Here is a 21796-nt window from a genome sequence, read left to right as displayed (position 1 = left end):
TCAATAAATGGTAAGTTAATGTGTAATTTTTTTAAGAGTTTAAGGAATTTACCAAATTGTTCATCTGAGCGGTCTTTCCTTGTCGCGTTGGGGTATGGCACACGAGGTTTATATTCGACATTCACTGATTTTTTTTATTATGACCTACCTCACATTGACCTTTGCTTACCATAGTTTCTTTCCTCGGTTCTGGTTCAGGCTCAATGACTCCTTCGTCATCTTGAATATTAATTGCGTTGAGTTGTTCCCTTGGGTTGGGTTCAGTATTACTTGGCAAGCTACCTTGTGGTCGTTTGGAGATTAGTTTGGAAAGCTGGCCTATCTGAGTTTCAAGCCCTTAGATCGACGCTTGTTGATTTTTAAGTGCTATCTCGGTATTCTGAAAATGGGTTTTTGACACCGATTTAAACTTTGAGAGCATTTCTTCAAGGTTCAACTTCTTTTCTTATTGATAGGGTGGTTGTTGAAAACCCAGAGGATGTTGTGGTCTTTGATTTCCTTGACCGCCCCACAAGAAATTAGGGTGGTTCCTCCAACCTGCATTGTAAGTGTTACTATATGGGTTATTTTGGGATCGAGAGTTATTGTTACCCATATATTGGACTTATTCCTCCTCGATGCTAGGGTTGAAGGGTTGATACTCTGTGCATGCTACACCTCCATTCGTCTCGCACCTCATTACAGGATGTACCTAAGTAGAAACAAGTAAACCATCAATCTTTTTATTTAGAAGTTCTACTTGGTTTGACAGCATAGTAACCGAATCGACGTTATAAACGTCTGCTATTTTAGTTGGCTTAGTCCTCATGACTTGCCACTGATAGTTATTCAGTGACATCTCCTCTATAAACTCATAGGCATCTTCAAGTGTTTTTATTATTGATGGTTCCGCCAGTAGCTGCGTCAACCATTTGTCGAGTCGAAGGATTCAGGCCATTATGGAATGTTTGAACCTGTAGCCAAAGCGATAACCCATGGTGAGGGCACCTTCTCAGTAAGTCTTTGTATCTCTCCCATGCATCGTAAAGAGTTTCTAAGTCCTTCTGCACAAACGAAGAGATATCATTACGTAATTTAGCCGTTTTAGCCGGCAAAAAATATTTTAATAGAAATTTTTTGGTCATTTGTTCCCAAGTAGTGATTAACCCTCGTGGTAATGAGTTCAACCATTGTTTAGCATTGTTTCTCAATGAAAAAGGGAATAACCGAAGACGAATGGAATCATCAGAAACACCATTAATTTTAAATGTATCGCATAGTTTTAAGAAGTTTGCTAAGTGAGCGTTGGGATCCTCATCCTGCAAACCATCAGACTGAACAAATTGTTGTATCATTTGAATAGTGTTAGGTTTTAGTTCAAAAGTATTTGCAGCTACAGCAGGTCTAACTATGCTTGATTCAGTTCCTGTTAAAGAAGGTTTAGCATAATCATACATAGTGCGTGGAGCAGGATTTTGATTAACCGCAATTGCAGGAGGTAGCTGATTGTCTTGGTTTTCAGCCATCTCTTCGGTTGGGTGTTGAGTATCGTCCCCTTGCTCGTTCCCTGTGTATCTTAAGCTTCGCCTTATTTCTTTTTGATGTCTGCGAACTGTGCGATCGATTTCTTCGTCAAAAAGTAGTGGTCCTGATGGGTTTTTTCTAGTCATAAACTAAAAAAAACTGCCAAGAGAAAGAAAAAAGTAAATAAATAAATAATAAATTAAATTAAATTAAATTAAATTGCAAGAAAAATAAATGGCTAAAGTAATAAAATTTGAGCATTCCTAATATCTTAGTTCCCTGGCAACGGCGCCAAAAACTTGATCGCGTGATTTCGTGATAGGTTTTAAATATTTATAATTAATCATTCTTGAAACTAACTATTATCGTGATGTAGGCAAGTGTACCTATCGAATAGTAGTATAGTTTTAACAAGACCGGATTGTCGAACCCAAAGGAACTAAAAGTACTAGTAATGACTGTCTTTTTATTATCTAGCCTAAGAATAAAGAGGTTTTGTTTTAACTAACTAATTATCTAAACTAAGAATTCACAGAGAATGGAATTGGGGAATTTCTTTTGGGAAAATCGATTGAATTAAGACAATACCTAAAGACAAGTCCACCTAGACTGTACTTGTTATTTTGGCTCCGAATCGGATGATTTATTCACTTAACTTGTTCTGTAGAGATCCCTAAGTTATGTTATTATCCCTATTCAAGACTAATAACGTCAAATCCCTAGATTGAATAATTGAGACCTTTCTCTAATTAACACCCTAGGGTTGCATTAACTCGATCTATGGATCCCCTTTTTAGGTTCCACCCTAATCTGGCAAAATCTTGTCACCCTATGTCTAGGCACGTAAACAACTCCACTTAATTATGACAAATGTACTCTTAGACAGGGTCTATTCCTCCTCTAAATAAGAGCTTATCTTGAATCAATATCCTGGGATATCAAAACAAGAATTAAAAACACATAATTAAGAACAAGTTAAATATTTATCATACAATTCAGAAAATAATAACAAGATTCATCTTAGGTTTCATTCCCCTTAGGTATTTAGGGGTTTTAGTTCATAACTAAATAAGAAAACATCTCAGAATAATAAAGAATACAAAACATAAAGAAAACACAAAAATCCTGAAGGGGAAATTTATGAGAGATCTTTAGTCTTGATGATAAATCCGGCTTCTGAGATGGATCAATCGGCTTCCTTGGAGTAATTTCTTACTCCCTCCCTGTGTGCCCCCTTTCTTCCTCCTCTAGGGTGTATTATAGGCTTTGGAATGCCTAAAAGCCCTCAAAATTAGCCTTTTCTGAATTGGACTCAACTTGGGCTCAGGAGGGACATGCCCATGTGCGATTAGGCTGTGCTCGAGCCTGTCAAAATGACACGGCCGTGTGGTCTGCTCGTGTAAGGAGGTCCAGGCCGTGTTGATTTCGTACTTTGGCCCATTTTCTTCGTTTTTGGCCCGTTTCTCGTTCCTTTCGCTCTCCTATTCTCTCCTAAGTATAAAACATGAAATTAAAGCATTAGGAGCATTGAATTCACCAATTCTAATAGAAATCATCCATAAAATGCGTTAAACATGGGGTAAAAATATGTATAAATTACGGTTTATCAATATTCTTCATAAATTTGACATAGTTTGGCATTTGCTCCAAAGCTTCCACCAACTGGATATTGATATGAAGCTACTTAAGTACATCCAAAAAAGTTTTTGAACTGAGCATCTTCCTTATGTTGCTAGAGTTTTTTGGATAATGAGGTGGTGGAATCTTAACTTTAATTGGACAACTTTTCTGTGGTAATCTTTCTGCAAGTTTTAGATTATTAGAACCAGCTTGTTATGGATTTACCTCATCAAGGATCATAGATTCTGACTTCTATAAAGCAGGAGTTTCAACATTCGGTGGAACTTCTTCTTTGCTCTGGGCTACAATAGACTCATCTTCAACCTCAAAAACTGTAGGCTCCAACAACCTTCCACTCTTCAAGGTGATAGGTTTACAATGCTCCTTACCTACACTTCTCGGATTTTAAGTGTCCCTTGGCGAAACATCTTGGGGTCTATTTCGAAGTTCGTTGGCTAGCTGACCCACTTGGTTCTCCAAATTCCTCAAAGTTGCATCATTTTTTGTGAATGGTCATATGTATTGAGTTTGGTTTTGAATTGTGAATGGTCACTTAATAATTTTAGATAAAATGGATGGAATAATGCTATTGGTATTTTTGTTTAGGCATTGTGAATTGGTATCATTTGAGCATTTTAGAAACAATTAGTCATGTTCCAACATTGAACTCTTAATGTCGTGATGAGGAGAATTTAGTGAGTTACATCGCAACCTAGGACTAGCCGCAATGTCAACTCGATAGTTTGAAATTTTTATATTTTAGTCTTTATTCGACCTCAAGTTACCAAATAAGCGTTCGTAAGCTCATATAAAACTTGAATATGATTGTAAAACATATTGTAAATGTGTAATATACTTAATAGCATGTGTAAATGGTTGAAATTGAATTGTAATTGTTCGTAGTTGTTCCGACAAAAAATATGGCATCTCATAGCTCGGACTCGGTGATTGCGTCGGGCATGGGGTGTTACAATTCAATTTGTCAAGTATTATTTCTTGGTGGGTTGATTAGAGCCATTAATTGAATTTTTTGGGTTTATATATTAAAGGATTCAGTTCAATAGCTATCCGATATCCATATCCATCGGTTTATTTGATTCATCCTCCACCTTTTAATTTTTGTTTTAATTTATTTATATTTGTTTTGAATCTTTATTTTTTTATGCTTGAATTTCATCTTTTATTTGTTTTTGTTTTCTATCATGAAATTATTGAATAAGGTGATAGTGTACACAGTCGTCAACAAGCAATAAAGTAGTAAGTAGAAAGTATCGTCTCCACATGGACTGTATATGAAAGGAAAATATAGTGAAATTTATCACATGGCAAGTCGGTGATAGAAATAAGGAAATGTGAATTGAGTTAACTATTAACCTAAATTAAATTACTATGTATGCAAACAAATGAAAGTGTAACACAAAATAATAAGCAGCAAATCACAAGATTAAATTACTATAACATGAAGGAACAAGATTAATTGTTTAACTTAACTTAAAATTATTAAAAGAAATGTAAATGATGTTGCAGTAGAACCATGGCAATTTGGTTATTTACTAGCCTAGAACTTATAAGTGAAGTCATACTTTTTTTAACTTTTAAGTTTCTTTAGCATACTTCTATGTTTAATCAACTTCAAAGTTTCATAAGCAGACATCATATAAGGGTTATGCAAGGTAAGAATATTGCTAAATATAATTACAAACTCAATCATTAAGAGATCAAACATGCACTATTCAAATATTGCGTCTACTAATTACCATCTTGTTTGGATTAAATAGCTAGTTCATATACTTCTCTTCATTAATTATGCATGGGCAAGCATGTTCATGGTTTTATTTGAATGAATAAACAACCAAAGAACATAGAAACATCAACAGAGTATTAGTAACATAAGTTAAGGGATTGCAATCAATCTAACATTAACAGAATTAAGTTATTATCATTAAATTAAAAGCAAAAGAGTACATGACAATCATGTATATCAACTTTGAACAAAATAAAAGATTAAAGGGAAAGAAACTAGAAGCCGATTTTGGTGATTTTTTGTGGCATTGCTCGTGCTTCTTTTCCTCCTTGCTTCTCTTTTGTTCCTATGCACAACTACTCTCAAAGCGTCAAATTTTGGCTGCTCTAAAAAAACCTTTGAATTGCTCTTTCAAACTCGTGTGTTGCTCTCTCAAATGTGGTGTGAGTGAATGAATGATTGATGAGTGAATAACCCCAAGTTCTTGCCTCTATTTATACTTGTTTAAGCCCCCTATTTTTAGCATGTTATCCCTTAAATTTCTCTATGTAGGTGGCCGATCCTTGATTTGTGCAGAAGTAGTGGACGGCATGCTTGTTTCAAGGGGAGAAAGTTGTTTGAATTGTGGAGGGAGGTGGACAGTTGCTTGATTTGTGGAGGACGGAGATCCTTGATTCTTTCCATGTTGATTTGGTGATTGAATTACGTGAATACCAAGTCCCATGGACAGTTTTGGCACCTCAAGTGGACGGTTGGGCTCCTTCCTCCCTTAATGGGCTATCTAGATTTGTTAACCCACTTTAGAGTTGGGTCAACAGAAGTTCTGAAGTCCAATAAGCATCTTTTGGGCATCCAAAGATGGCACCACATTAGGGCTTTTGCTGCAACATTGAGCATCCATAAGCAAGTTTCAAGTCCATTTTTCCTTCCAGTGCACTAACTATCTTCAAAACTACAAAAATCATGTGTTTAACATATAAATTGATCAGGATAACAAATCCACGTTAACATTAACCAACATGACATAATTATAATGAAAACAACGAAATTTGTTATCAACCACTCAAAATTTGCATGAATTATTATTTTAAAAGTACTGAAGGTAACTCTATATTCTAAAGTTATCATTTTCTTTGTTTCTAAATCTGTTTGGTTCTTCTTTCAGATCAAATGTAAATCTCTTTTTGAGATGAACAACTTGAATACGATCTTGATTTGTTGTCCTTATCATTACTACTCTAGTAATTACACTTTCATTCAATAACTTTATATTGTCCAAATAAACCCCTATTTAATGCCAAAATAAAAATTAATGAGACAAATTCACTACCATATCCAGTCTTGGAAACGTTTCGATTAACTTTTCCGAATGACTCGATTTAAAAAATCTGACTCAAAATCAAATTTTATGACATGGATAAAAATTCGTTGAAATTGGTTTGGTAGTATACTGATACACAGCATCAAGTCCAATTTTTTTATTCAATATAGTGATATGTGGTTTCTTGCACAGTTAACTGCCATCTAACCTGGTAGGTTTATTTTTTTTTAAAAAAAGTCCTATTCTTTTAAATAATCTAAAGGGTGACTTAGATTTCTAAATAATTTTTCTCATTAGGTATATGTATATATTAAAAAAATCATTATATAATTTTCTAAGGTGTAAGAGTTACGAAGGGGCTAGGAACCATATAAAAGTTGTTTAAAAGGTGATACATGATATTCGCGATAGGTTTTAAAAAATTATAATTAAGCGCTTTTGAAACTAACTATTATCACGATAAAGGAAAATGTACTTATCGAATAGTAGTATAGCTTTAGCAAGACCGGATTGTCAAACCCAAAGAAACCAAGAGTAGTAGTAATTACTTTCTTTTTGTTATGTAGCCTAAAAATTAAGGGATTTGTTTATCTAAATTAATTAACTAAACTAAGAGTGCACAAAGAGAAATTGGGAAAAAGCTTTTGGGAAAATTCGATTGATTAAGACAATACCCAAGGAAAAATCCACCTAAACTTCACTTGTTATTTGACTCTGAATCAGACAATTTATTCACTTGACTTGATCCGTAGAAATCCCTAAGTTATATTATTATCTCTCTCGAGACTAATAACGTCTAACCCTAGGTTGATTAATTGAAATCTCTTTCTAATTAACACCTAGTGTTGCATTAACTCGATCTATGGATCCCCTTATTAGGTTTCACCCTAATTCGGCAAAATCTTATCACCCTATCTCTAGGCGTGCAATCAACTACGCTTAATTATGACAAATTTACTCTTAGACAGGGTCTATTCCTCCTCTGGATAAAAGCATTAACTCGAATCAATATCCTGGAATATTAAAACAAGAATTAAGAACACATAATTAAGAACAAGTCAAATATTTATCGTACAATTCAGATAATAATAACAAGATCTGTATTAGGTTTCATTCCCCTTAGGTATTTAGGGGGTTTAGTTCATAATTATAGAAGAAAACATCTCAGAAGAATAATGAATACAAAACAATAAGAAAACCCAAAACCCCTGAATGGAAATTGAAGGGAGATCTTCAGTCTTGATGATGAATCCGACTTCTGAGATGGACCAATCGGCTTCCCTTGAGTAATTTCTTGCTCCCTACTCTGCGTCCCCCTCCTAAATGCCTTATTAGGTGTTTAAATAGGCTTTAGAATGCCTAAGAGCCCTCAAAATTGGCCTTTTCCAAATAGGATTATATTTGGGCTCGACAGGGACACGCCCGTGTGCGATTACTCCAGCCCGTGGTCAAGCTGTTGAATAGGCACGGGTGTGTAGTCTACCAGTGTAAGTCGACACAGCCGTGTGACACGCCCGTGTGAGGAAGTCCAGGCCGTGTTGATTTCCTATGTGGGTCCATTTTCTCCGTTTTCGGCCCGTTTCTCGCTCTTTTTACTCTCCTATGCTCACCTAAGTATAACACATGAAATTAAAGAATTAGGACCATCAAATTCACCAAATATAAGGAGAATCATCCATAAATGTGTTAAGCATGTGATAAAAATATGTATAAATTACGGTTTATCAAAAGGTTACAGTACTTAAGTTGAATATGAAACCGAACATCCTTGAACTAAGGAATGCGGACATAAAACCACCTAATACAAAACATTCTATCAGTTTATATCCACAGTCATATTTCATTTAAGCATACTTACTTGGACTGATATTAATGTTTTAGGAAAAATGCCACTTGTAAAACAACATCCATGGATGGTTATGCTAGAAATTCCATAGCACGCGAACTAACGAACAAACAAACAAGAGGTATCAGTAAGCTCCACAATCTGAGGGTATCGTTTAATCAACAGTTAATACTCGCTTGACAAATGATGCAATTCCAGTTTTTATCTAAAATTTTACTCCCTGATGTCTAAGAAAGACGGTAGTTCAATTTCTAATGACTTTCAAATCAAAATATACATAGAAGTGTTACCAAACCCAAAGGGTAATACAATCAGTATTTGCTTCGTAGCAATATATAGTATCTTGATAATCGTACAAAAATGGCATTAACATTAAGGTTTAAAATTCGAAATTCGTTTTCTTTGCTTTGTTTTGTTTGCTTCTTGTTTGTTTCATGACAATTTATGACAAGGAACATTGCTGGTTTACATGCTTGACACTGGCCTTAAACCATGCTTGAGAGCAGCTTTCCAGACAATATCGATTCTATCGACATCAATTGCCCCAACTTCGTGATGGGTCCAGCCTTCTAGCTGATGAACCACTCCCCCTGCATGGCATGCGTGCACTACTCCTCTTTCCATGGTGTACTGCCCAACATCCACCAATACTTATAGTTAGAAAACTGAACTTGTGAGAAAGCATGCATGTGATTATAATATTAATGATGGTAATAAGAAAAAATGGATGATTAAAGAAAAGATTGGTTACCTCACAACTTCCAAGGCCTTTAACATCATCAGGCAATCTCATGGCAGCCAGATCACCGTAAGTGCAGTCTCTTCTGAAGGCCAAGATAGGTGGCACCACAAATTGATGAAAGTGTGTCCCCGATGGAGCCCAACTTTGCTGCCTTGGTGTTATCCACTTACCCACGATCCATGTCTATTTCATAACAACAACATTTCATTCATGTTTTATATATTATTTAAGTTTCTGCTCCAAGTCAATTTATATTATTGAGCTGCAATTTGGGTGTTTCAATGACCTAAAAAAAACAAGCCGATGAGACCGGGATTTGCATCTCGTACCTTACAATTTTGAGCAGCCTGGTACTTGGTGACCTGGACGAGGTAATTCTGGCAATCCGCAGGGGCTTCCCTTTGTATTTTTTGAAACCTCTCGGTTGATAAAGTCAACATCTGGTACAGTATGTCCAAACCCATAAGCAATCGATTTCAATTGGCACTAAACCCCAGCCTCACCGAAATAAAGGACACAATATTATTAGGTCCAACCATATACTCCTATGGTCCGCATGGATTTGTCGGATTAAAAATAATGCTACTAATATATAATATACAATTCGTAAAATAAATTTCTCCCGATAATTGCTTTATTATATATTAAATATAATGAATTTCATCTTTGTTTCCGAACTCTATTTCAATACACTAGCTTGAAAAAATGGAACTATGGTAATGGTACAACCATCAATATTATTTAACCAATCTATAGATGCCAACTAAAAGGAGACCCTAGGCAGCAAATAGTTAATTGCGTGCGTTCCCAACAAAATTAAATTGCAAAGATACAGTGAACCACGCACAGAAGCGCAATCAGTTTGGACAAACCAAGGGTGTCCCCCCTTGGGCATTGCTTTGCCACTTATCGCGTGCTATATTCTAATCAAAACAGTGAATAAATAAATGAAAAGATTTGAAGTATAGACTTACAAGAACGCGTACTCTCCTTCGACAAAGGTAAAGGGCAATAGCTCTGCCGAGCTTGGAAGTAGCTCCTGTTAAAAACACTTCTTCCACGTCCTTGGGAATTTCGTTTAGAATAACAGCAGCCGTCAAGGTGTTACCATGGACAACTCTGACTTTTAGGTCCGGATGCTTTTCAACAAACAGTGTTCCTCCTCCATTCAGAGCCTCGTTCTGCAATCATTGCCGAATTAAACCCCTTTTTTGAATTGATTATTTTTAGCAACACTACTGGGATAGTTAAACCTAATAATGGTTATCCATTTACTTCACGGAATATTTAGCCCTGCTGCGGAAATGGTATGGACAGATAGCACTGACTTGTTTTAACTTTTAACCGTAGCATATGGGAGATATTAAACCCTTCTTTCCCCAAATTTATAAGGAGAGAGAGAGAGAGAGAGAGGCATGGTTGAGAAGTTTGTAAGGTTAAAATGGGTCTGTTAGGAATAGAGGATACTGAGTTCTGATTGGAGTACAGGTTCAAGAAAAGGATGTTTTTCCGTTAAAAGAAAGGAGTAAAAGGCTGAGCAAATACGGAGGTGGGATCATGATTGCAGGAAGCAGAGAACTTGTGGTGTAGCATTTCTGAAATATATACACACAAGTTTTCGATCTATGAACTTGGATATTTCCAGTCCAACTGAGACGTAAATGATAGTGAGATGCTTTTGACAGATGCTAAATTGCCACAAATGGTGCTAAGAAATTAAACTTTGAAGTGAAAGGTCCACAATGGTTTTAAATGAAGGAGATGACGTTGATTCATGTCTCATATTTATCCCTCCCAACTACCATCATCAAATAACTCAAGGGCCAATTAAAGAACTTTAAAAAAAAAAAAAAAAAAGTGGAAGGCAAGTTTAACAATAATATAAATAAACTAAATACCGACCTTATTTAATGCAGCAAGGCTGATGACCTTCACCCCTATCCTATCAGCCCTTAGAATGGCCTCCTCTATGCGCTTATTGATGCCCTCCATCGCAAATGGTAAGAAATACTGCAAAAGATCGTGATGCTCTAGATGATTAATCGGCTTGCAATAATGATTGTGGCCAAACTTGTTTAATTTAAAATCAAAAGCGAACCTGAAAGCCGAATCTAGGAACAACCCACGTCTGGTGCAAATGGCCTCTAAGATTGTAGAAACTGACGAGGAAGGTCTTAGACCAAGCCCACATTATTAACATAACCAAAAACGCCACAGGCAACAAAGGCAGAAGAAAGATCCTGGTGGAGAATGGTACGGATGCGAATGATCTGAAAACGAATGGGGCATGCATCGATGAGGTTAAGTCCACCCCATGTGCTAGGAACACAAAATCTGGCACCCTCCCATTCTTTGCTGCATTCACAAATATTCAAAGTTAATTTCATATTAGACTCTGTACCACACAAGTTAGGTCATGCAATAACCGTGCAGATAAAGAGTCGTTTTCAGTTTCATGTACTTGAATCATTATAGGTTCTAATCCAACAGTTCAGAAGAAGAATTTCTAATATATTGGATGGTAAACCCCAGAAAAACAAGTGCAACTACCTGAATCTGAACTAATTTTCTTGTGTAGCTGCCACGAGTTGCGGTTAACCGTATTCCCCATAGCGTCAAACAGCGGCATGAAGAGACAGAAGTTGGTCCCCATCTCTGTGTGGTGCAGGCTATGGTACCTGACAATTTTTTAAAATCCATCAACAAAATTAGCCATCAATCAATTCATGCATTTCGTTTCGTTAAAGAAAAATGCATTGCAAGTCGCAGGTTTTGCTGTTAAAACTCTCGATTATTATGCTAGCTACCTCGTCAATAAGAAATTTCCCTGTTTTATCTAACACAAAATTAATGTGCACGTACCTCATTAGCTGCTATTTTGGAGCAAACGTTTTAGATTAAGTAATAACAGCACCTTATTCAATATGAACTAACTTGTCATAGTACCTCTAACATCTAACTAACTCCATTGCCTTGTTTCTTAAAACTAAACTAACTTCCTGGAGGAAATCTCCAAATGAGCATTCGTTCTTAAGTAATTGGAGCTTGCAAGTTTCTCGACAATTTAATGAAATAACATCACATCTATCTGTCTGCCATAAATTCCTGTTTCGTGGAAGGGGTTCTAATGAGTGATAAATATGGCACTAAAATTAATACCTATTTTACAAGTCTGGAAATAGATTTCGGTACCATCTAAAAGCGAAGAAGCTATAAAGGAAAGAAACTGTTGAAGGTGTTATTCCGTAGATGTGTTTGGCTAATTACATTGCTCACTCATCAATTCCTTGGTTGAAGGTTGATGGTATTAATTGTGATTATACAACTACCTAATTTTAATTTTAAAAAAGTATTCCACAATATTAGTACTAATGAAGTTAATAAGAAAAATAAACCTATTAAGCAAATTTATATGATTATTTTATCATTTCATATTTGTTGTGTTATTTTTTCTTTAAAACTTATCATATACCTATTAATATGTAATTAACCAAAATAATATATAATTATATTTTAAAAATAAAGTATAGGTGGTTAACGCGTATATAAATTACAAACAATTATTAACCGGTTTTTATTTTCAATTCTCGGGAAAGAAAATTTTGATACAACATTAATTGCATGAGTATGAGAGAAGGGGTATTGCTTACGTAGGGGTATAGAGGAAATATTTGAGGAAAGGTAGCTTGATGAAAACTTCATGGGGAACAACCTCAACATTGGAATGCCCCAAGCATCTGAGAAAATCAAAAGCCGAAACATAACCATAAACCATGCTTGTTGATCCACACCCCATCATAATAGAAGCCGCCATCGGAATTCCAATCACTATACATAATATAAGGTGCTCTAGAAAAGTTGCATGCCCAGCTGCAGCAGAAAGAAGCTTACCATAAGCAGAAGTTAATCTGGATTGAAAGGAAGAAGAAGGAAAATGGGGTCTGGGTCAGTGATTTTTTTACCTGTATAGGGATGGGTTACAGAAGATGAATGGTGAAGTGAATGATAATGGGTGAAAAGGTAGCCTTCATGGAAATACCTATGCGCCCAGTAATATAAGGGCTCCGAAACGGTGACATGTAGAAACAGTAAAGTAATAAATCCTTTTGGGTTCCAGAGAGGAAGATCATCCAAGGATGGAAAGATCAAGCAGGCCATGTAAGCCAACAGTGCGTGAAGGATTAGGAAATTATCCCTGAAAGATCACATCAATAACAAGTGTTCATGAAATCATATAATTTCGGAGGAACAAGAACAGATAAGTCATAAATATATATTATATATTATATTACCAGTCCCATTCTCTGTCAATCTGCTTGAAATCAACTCCTTCCGGCTTAATCCGGCGATTTCGAGTTAGGAAAAGCGTGGTACTGTAAGAGCTCCATAGCTGATGAATTAATCCTCTCAAAGCACAAATAACGAGTATATGAAGACACCACAGATCCTTAATGGAATCCTCATAGATCCATGAATACAATACTTTTGCCGCTAAAGGACCGTATAGCAGATACTACGAGGAGAAAAGAAAAAAAAAGTGGATTCAGACATTACATCTGGAAACAAAATTAAAAAATAATATGAATCGATCAAAGTTAAACAAATACAACGAGGTTACACTTCTTGGCACCTTGAAAACTCCCAAGTTCTCCCAGGGCCAAGCTGACAGAGGTGCAACCATCTTTTCTTTCCCTAACACAGCTACTCTGCTTTCTCTGTCCTTGGGAATTTTTTAGAAACAAACCGTATTCTTTTGCTGTTCCGAAGTTTTGCCTCTCAGCTAAAACAAATGCTAGCAATATGGAGGGAAATAGCTGACAAACAAATGCTGAGTTCTGTTTTAAGCTATTCTATTGGGGACTGAAAACCAGCTAAAGAGTAAAGACCTCTTGCAAATGAGGTGCTTGGAATGCCGCCCTACTTATAGCCCGAAGAGAAAAGACCCCCCAACAAAGGGTTTGCTGATAAAACAAAAAATACAGTTAAGTCTCTTAATCAAGTTGAAATCTCGGACGAAGTTTTTGACTGGCAGTTGCCACCAAGGATAGGGGCGGTCGTCAATCATGATCCTCTAAGTCCAACACCTTAACGTGTTCTCATTTCTCTGGTTCGATCTGGGCACAGCTGTAATGCTTTCAGGAATTAATGGCTGGTATGGTTGGGAGTAGGGGGTAGATAGAGGGCGCGTCTGCTAATGTCCAACTTGTAACTTTCGGTTCATCTTCAACTTTTTAGGGTAAATGCTCAAATTAGGACCCCAAGTTTTAAGAGTTGCTCCTATAAAAATTAAAATTAAAAAAAAAACTCTTATAAAGGCTTAACCTTTGTAAATGTGCACATAGTGCTCCCAAATTTTTTCTAGAAATCTCAAATTATAGTCAAATTTTTTTGAAAGTGTTCAAATAAGAACAAAATACTTTTGAAAGTACTCCAATATCAAATATCAAATTTCAAATTATGCTTTTATTATTTTCTTTTATTTTTAAGCAATATCTAACTCACCTATCATATATTTTATTCTAAATATATTAGAATTCATTTAATTTTACTTCAATTTAAATTGAACATTTTTAAAAAGATTATTATATGAACATTTTTAAAAATTTATCTCTTATGCAAGCAACACGTAAAAAGTTGAATTAATTTAAATATTTAACCAATGTTTTATATCATATTTGAAGAAATTTTCTTGATAAGAGCAGAGATAGAAATTATTCATATATTCAATTTAAGTTTTATGTCTTGACTCTTAATTTGGTTTATCACTTTTATCTATAATTCAATAGAACTCTTAAAATTTTATAGCCATCAAACTAATTATTAGTTATTACTTTAAATATTAATATGTATTAAAATTAAATAATTCCATTACTTGAACGAAAGTAGGTCATTTAGTATGAGAAAAGTGACATAACTGTTTAAAATCCTACATTTCCGCATTTCTGTTAGGTTATACTTTTTTGATATATAGGTTATAGTTACATTTGCAAAGGGAACGCACTTTTTATCTGAATGATGTTCTCATTACTATCTCCTACTCATATTGTCCTGATCCCTAAAATCACTGACCTAAGAAATATGACTTAGCATGGGCTTATTAGTTTTTATGTTCTTTACAAGATTATTATTAAAGTGCTAACTAAAAAATTTAAGTTGTTTCTTAACAATTATATTGATAAGACACAATGTGTTATTGTTATGGGTATTAAATTTTTTTATAATATGTTGGTGGTTTATAAAGTCATTGTACCTTTCGAAGATACATACATGTTTGAAAAATATGATAATTCATACTTAAATTTGATATGAGCAAAATTTATGATTGAAATAAGTAAAATTTTGGAAGGTGTGCCAATTTAGTTGCATTTTGCACAATCTTGATTTACCTCTTAATGACTTGTGCTCAAATTGTTTTTTATTTAGTTGTTTTTAATGGTAAATGTTTCTCAAACTTTTTGCGTAAGAAAAGACTTCAACAGGGTTACCCTCTATCACCTTACTTATTCCAAATTTATAGTAAAGGTTTTTCCTATCTCTTTAATATGGCTAAGTTTGAAGGGATTGATAAGAGAGCTCGTGCTTTTTTTTTTTGAAATAATAATTTCATTCATAAGAAAGGATTACAAGAGGATTTTGAGATCATTAGGAATGGAGCAATTCCAAAATAGGGGACAAGAGCTTAACTTAGTTCTCTTTGCCAGTCAACCACTCTATTCCTAATCTCAATACATGATTGAAGCAAACAAAACCTAAAGAAACAGTTTGTGAAATGATATCGCCAACTACATGGGAAGCATTTAATGGAGTTTGGGATAAGCCTCTTAACATTCAGATGACAATATATCATACTAGGGCTCGTGCTAGTTGAGGTGAAACATAAGTGCAACTTCCATTAATGAGAGAACCTTTAACATTTTGAAAGATTTGTTGAAACATAAAAGTGAAACATGCTCTTCAAATTTCAAAGACGATAATCAAGCATATAACACTATGTTTGCTTTCACTCTAACAAGCGGTGTGGTTGATAATAGCATACACAACAGAGGTGGCCCCTTACATTTTCAGAATTAGTTGTCAGAATCATCACAAGATCAGATCCCTACTTCTTAACAACAATTTTAGGCTTAAGTTTGTGTTGATTAAGATTAGAAGTATTATGAACAGAGTATTGGAAAAATTGGTTAAAAAACAATGTTTGTAGAACAGCAAAAGTTTAAATTTTTTCTAAACATTAAGTCTTGTGGTATTTATAATAATATAAACCTTAGACCAAATTAGTACTTGTGCTTCGAGTGAGGCGGTCTAGATCGTTTCATGGCTTTCTACCAAACAATCTTCTCCACTATTTTCAAACCCTAGCTTGTTTAGAGTATGGGCTTTAACTACACAAACCAAACACACAAAATGAAAACTTAGACTAACATTCAATGGGAAATTTAATTCTTTTTATAGGAAACTGAATTTTTTGAGCTTTCCATAAAATAGAATTCATTCTATAAATAAATTTCCATTATTTTTTGACATAGTAACGTCACTCAAAATATGAACAAATCATTACATCTTCATTCATGAAAATGTCAATTACTATTAAATAGTAATTAAATCATATTCCTTAGACAAAGGACTCGTGGTCACGTTATTTTCCCATCCATCATGTAATACTAATGAGAGTATATCATTTACCTTTTAACTAAACTATGTCATACAAAAGTCATAAACCCAATGTACCAGATTTCAATGCATTAGTTATGTAACAACCTGTTTTTCAGTAGTCCCAGAAATGGTGGTTCTAAAACCCCATTTTCCGATGATTGAGTCCATAAATATTACTAATTAACATTTACAAGTATATAGATTTATGTTGAATTTCAGTTCGATAATTTTATTGAACAGTTAGTAATTAAGGTTAGCCAATATGTGCAACAAAAGGAAAAATTCAAAAAGAAAATCAAAACGAATAGAAAAAGTACTTGAAAAACAAAAGCATTGTGAGTGAGATGTATGAAAAAGATAAAAAAAGTCACAAAAGTAGAAAAACTTAGTTATTGATGCATAAAAACTCATGAGCTAACTGTAGTTGCTATATTATGTTGTGACTTCCTACGTGGAGAAATAAGGAAGGTGGGAGAATGAGAAATAAGGCAGTGAGCGGGTAAGGGTTACTAAAGGGAAGAATAGGGAACAATACAATGTGCCAAACTATTTTTGTGCTTGAAACTATTTTGATGCTTCCTGTTATTGAGTTTTATACCTGCCCTAAGCCTCAGAACATTACAAATCGAAAAGCTCTATGCGATCTAGGTAGACTTATTCATGAATTGACATCACATTAAGTAATTGTATTTACGACTGTTTGTATTCTTCGAGGACAATCAAATTACTTATATAATTTGTTGATGGATGCATATGTTTGAAAACCTTAATACAAAAAGATGGACTTGCATGTCAAATATCTATTTTGTTGTGTAATGGCCGGCCATGATGTGGTTTTATTTAGAATATATGTATTGTTTATTAGTGAAGTGGCTTTATATTTTATAGTATTAATGTATATAAAAAAATAATAGAAAAAGAGGTGATGAAAACAAAGCTTCATTTTTTTTGGTTCTTCTTGGCCGAATTGAAGAAAGAAAAAGGGACAAGATTTTCGGTCACTTTAAGCTCGGGGAAGGTTAGTAAATTATGTTAGTTTTTGAAATTTTAAGCTTGATTTTAGTTAATTAGATAGTGTCATACATAGCCCATGTCAAAATTTTGAAATTTGGTGATGATTTGAGCATTCGGTTTTGGTTATTAAAGGAAGAGATTGGATTATAGTCTTTATGTTTTATGAAGAATTGTTGAAGAGGAAGGTTGGAGTTAGTTAAGTTATAAATTTTTAATACTCATGAGTACTATAGCCGAACATAAATTTACTTAATGACTTGAACAAATACCGTGTGGATGTTTGAAATGAATGAATTTGAGGTTTGTTCATATTAGGGATTCGGCTTTGTGCATAACTTTTAAGAGTTTGATTTTGAATAATTTGAGTATTGGAATGTAAGTAATGTTATGCATAGGTTAAATTTTTGTATTCGGCTTTTGTAGTATATATGTATGATTAATCCATTTTTTTTCTTTTCTTTTGCAAATGATATATATAGGGTGATAAATATTAAGACTATTGTTGACTGGTGTTTAGTGATATTCGGCCAAGGACTAAATGTGCTTGCTTATTCGGTTTAAGTAAAGTAAATGTGATTGGTGGATATGATTAGGTTGTGGTTTATTATAGACTTGTTTTGATTGTATAAATTAGCTTATAAATTGGTTTGGAAATAATAAATAATGAGCATGCTTTGTGGCCGTAAGGATTATATGATAGTGTGTCGTGATATTAACTTAGCTAGTCGAATGGATGAGGAATGAATTTGATATATATATAGGTAACATTGACGAGTTGTTTAGCATATGGGTTTTGTATATTGGTTCGGCAACTAAGCTAGAAAAATAATTTTCGGTAACATGGTATCTATGCACATATATAGATATATATATAAGGTATCTTAAGTATATTTGTCCATTTGATAAGGTTGACTAATAGTTTGTGACAGCCCCAAATTGACCCTAGTCGGAAAGTGGTTTCGGGACCACTAAACCGAGTCATAAAAATAATTAACAGTCATAGTTGAGGCTCATTATATGTACATATGCATGTGTGAAAATTTCATGTTTGAATTTTGTTAATTGTAAGTGAATTTTATCAAATAGGACTTATGTGAGAAAATTTAGAAATGTGCTAGGCAAATGTAAAGTGGCCTAATAATGCATGTTGTGAAAATGATGGGTTTGCATGTCAAATTACCCAAAATTAAAGCATAGTGACTGGCCATGCTATGGGTGGAAACATGTTGTAAACATGTTGTGTAGTGTGTTATGTTAGAAAGAATAAAAAAAGGGGTTAGGATTAAAGTAATGCAAAGGGATGAGTGATGAAAAAAAAAATTGTCTCACCCATGCCCCCTCATTGCCATGAATTGAATAAAGAAAACAAAAAAAAAGTGTTCATCCTTGAACATCTTTGGCCGAAAATTTTAAGGAGAAAGGAAGAAGAAAGGATTTTCTTGCTTCTTGTTCGGTTGGTTGGTGTTTAGGAGGAGGTATGTTTGGTGTTGTTCCATGAGATTCATGCATGTTTTTATTTTATTTTATTTTATTTATTTGTTAGCTTGAGTTCCATCTAGCCCATGGTTTAGATCTTTGCTATGTGATGGAGATGATATTCGGCCATGGGTGTTGTCTTCTTGGTTGATGTTTGATGTTGTGGTGATGAGGCATAAAGATGGGTTAAGTTTTGGCTAAGGAGGATTTGTGATTGATGCCATTTGCATGCTAAATGTGAAGCTTTGTAATGATACATGTGGTGGTGGATTTTCTTTTTTAGCATTCTTGAGTTAGGCCTTAAGTTCTTTGTTTAACCCATGACCAAAATTTAAGTGGTATGGTGTCTTGATGCATTCGGCCATGTTAGGAAGTAGAAGAGAAGCATGGTTGTTGATCATGTTATTTGGATGAAAATGGTAGTAAGGTGAAGTGCAAATGTTAGTATTTGATCTCTAGAGTATATATGTGTATTAGCCGAGTTTTGAACTTAAAACGAATTGGTATTTAGTCAATACAAGTAACCATAATTGTAGAATGTATTAAGTGTTGCAATCGGCCTCAACATAGACATGCATATTCGGCCATAGAAAGAAGATTGGTGTTGCATGTATTCGGTTAGAGGCAAGCATATTGATGCTTTTATTTTGGCTTAGACAATCGGCTAAAAGGGAGTGTAGGTTAATATGTTGAGTTGATTCATGATTTCATATGTATGTGACTTTAATGTCTAATGTATATATATGGGCTAAGTACTTTGAGTTCCTCTTTTCGATGCTCAAATGATTAAATCAATTTATTTGTTAAATTAAGCTCAAGAGCAAAGGGGAACTAAATCCGATAAAGGGAAGGAAAAAGTGGTCGAATAGCCATCGGAATTGTTCGACAACATCCGAGGTAAGTTTTCGAGTAACGAGACTTAGTTTACGATTTGATTAAGTCATGACGTATGAGCATAACAAATATACGGTGATATGATGATTCTACTTGAATTATATGTTGAGTTAATTATGCTATACATATGACGGGTAGCCGTATGTGCATAGAGATCGTGTCATAAAGCAAACTAAACCATGCTGTTTGTATGTGGCTAGTGAGCCGAAAATGGGATTGCTTAATACGTGACTTGTGTTTGAACTCTAATTATGAAAATGAAATATAGATGTGTCATGATTTATTGATATGTGCATGAATATTTGGATGATAACCGGGCTAAGTCCCGAAGGCATTTTGCGCTAGTGACTAGTTCCGGGCTAAGTCCCGAAGGCATTTGTGCGATATACTATATCCGGGCTAAGTCCCGAAGGCATTTGTGCGAGTTACTATATCCGGGCTAAGTCCCGAAGGCATTTATGCGAGTTACTGTATTGGGCTATGTCCCGAAGGCATTGAGCGAGTAGCTATATCCGGTTAAATCCCAAAGGTACTTGGCTTGGGAATGAGCGACCTTGCTGTAATAGTTTCAATTAATATGCTCGTAAAATCCCAGCAATGAGGTATGTCTCGTATATGCATTGATTTAGTTGATCCCTTACAATTAGTATTCGCTCAGTCGATAAATGAGCTACCAGCCTTTGGCTAAGTTGATCTTTTGTGTATGAATATAAGGGTCGGTAATGTGAAGTAAGTATGATATTGAGAATTTGTGCATATGAAATTATCTGTTTAGCCATATGAATGCTACACTTTAGTTGTGACTAATTTTATGGCTCAAACTTACTAAGCATTAAATGCTTACTCCGTTCTTTGAATCTCTATTTTATAGATTTTGGTTCGTCAGCTATCGACTCGGGATTATTGAAGTCGAAGTCGCCCACACTATCAAATCCCCCTTTGGTACACTTTTGGTTGAACTTTGAAATGGCATGTATAGGACTACCCGTTTTGTTGTTGGTTATAGACCCTTTGGTTTTGTATAAATTTGGATAGCCATGCGAAAATGGCTTATATACACTTTGAGCTTAGTATTATAATCGTCTTGTATGATGTTCGTTAAGAGGTATGGAAATGTTTGGGACGATTAGCCATTGGAATGGTTAATCATGATCATATTTTGTGCTATATATGCTAAAGGGCTAGTTGAATCATGGAAACTATGAAATAGGTAAAGTCTACCTTAAAAATAGATGCTGATAATAGCAGTGACGTGAATGTGAAAAATCACTAAAAATAGTAGGAATAGAATTAAATAGTGAATAAATTATGTAATCGAACCTTGATGAATCTATTTTCGTAGGAAAGTAACGAAAAGATCATATGAACAGTATATTTTGAGATATTTAAGTTTTCTCGAAACAGGTCCAGAACGGTTTCTGGATTCCATGTTCCGACTTTGGAAATTCATTATAAATTAACCATAGATAACTAGAAGTCATGACATATATGTATAGATTCCTTTTCGAGACTAGTTTCTATAGAAACAAACGACATCAGTATTGAAGCCCTGTACAGGAAGATATCCAAGTCGTAATGCGCAAAGATCAGTGTAGTCGAACCCTGAAACAGGGGAGACTTTAACTAATAAACTGTACTAATTGGTTCGATCAAAAATTCTAGAAAACAATTTGTAGATGAACATATGAGTCTAGTTTCAGGAAAATTTTACGGAACTGGTTTTCGAGTTTTGGAACTCGAGATATGATTTTTAAGGTGACAGTGACGCAGTTAGCCAGCTCGTCTAGAAATTTAAAATGGACTATGCAAATAAGTGATTTAAGTCTGCAAACCCCTCGTGTCCGACTCCGGCAACGGTCTTGGGTACGGGGTGTTACAATTAAATTGGTATCAGAGCTACAATTTAGTCGATTCTAGGACTACCGTAATACGTTTGGGGTCTACCTATACATGCCATTATGTGATTATTTGATAGTGTGGTGA

The 21796-nt window shown here is 34.7% G+C and overlaps 1 protein-coding gene and 1 non-coding gene across 3 annotated transcripts; one reads left to right on the top strand and one right to left on the bottom strand.

Annotated features, from left to right (window-relative positions):
* Nucleotides 1–969: 969 nt before the first annotated feature.
* LOC121205747 (small nucleolar RNA R71) lies at nt 970–1076 on the top strand. Its single transcript, XR_005900822.1, has one exon. It is a non-coding gene; the product is annotated as a small nucleolar RNA R71 (small nucleolar RNA).
* Nucleotides 1077–8260: 7184 nt separating this feature from the next.
* On the bottom strand, nt 8261–14003 carry LOC107946270 (very-long-chain aldehyde decarbonylase CER3). 2 transcript variants are annotated; one of them, XM_041074747.1, is made up of 11 exons: nt 13407–14003; nt 13069–13289; nt 12739–12971; nt 12427–12646; nt 11327–11454; nt 10875–11131; nt 10679–10786; nt 9751–9957; nt 9106–9216; nt 8786–8959; nt 8261–8664 (listed from the first exon to the last, which is right to left on the bottom strand). In XM_041074747.1, the coding sequence occupies exons 1-11, from the start codon at nt 13455–13457 to the stop codon at nt 8500–8502; spliced, it is 1875 nt and encodes a 624-aa protein (XP_040930681.1). In that variant the 5' UTR covers nt 13458–14003; the 3' UTR covers nt 8261–8499. The 2 variants fall into 2 exon arrangements, with proteins under 2 accessions (XP_040930681.1, XP_040930682.1); XM_041074748.1 differs by having other exon boundaries at nt 13384–13626.
* Between the last annotated feature and the right edge of the window lie 7793 nt (nt 14004–21796).

This window comes from Gossypium hirsutum, chromosome A08, assembly GCF_007990345.1.
Source record: "Gossypium hirsutum isolate 1008001.06 chromosome A08, Gossypium_hirsutum_v2.1, whole genome shotgun sequence".
NCBI lineage: Eukaryota > Viridiplantae > Streptophyta > Magnoliopsida > Malvales > Malvaceae > Gossypium > Gossypium hirsutum.
The sequence above is the reverse complement of the archived record's forward strand: the minus strand, read 5'-3'. Positions and strand labels throughout refer to the sequence as shown.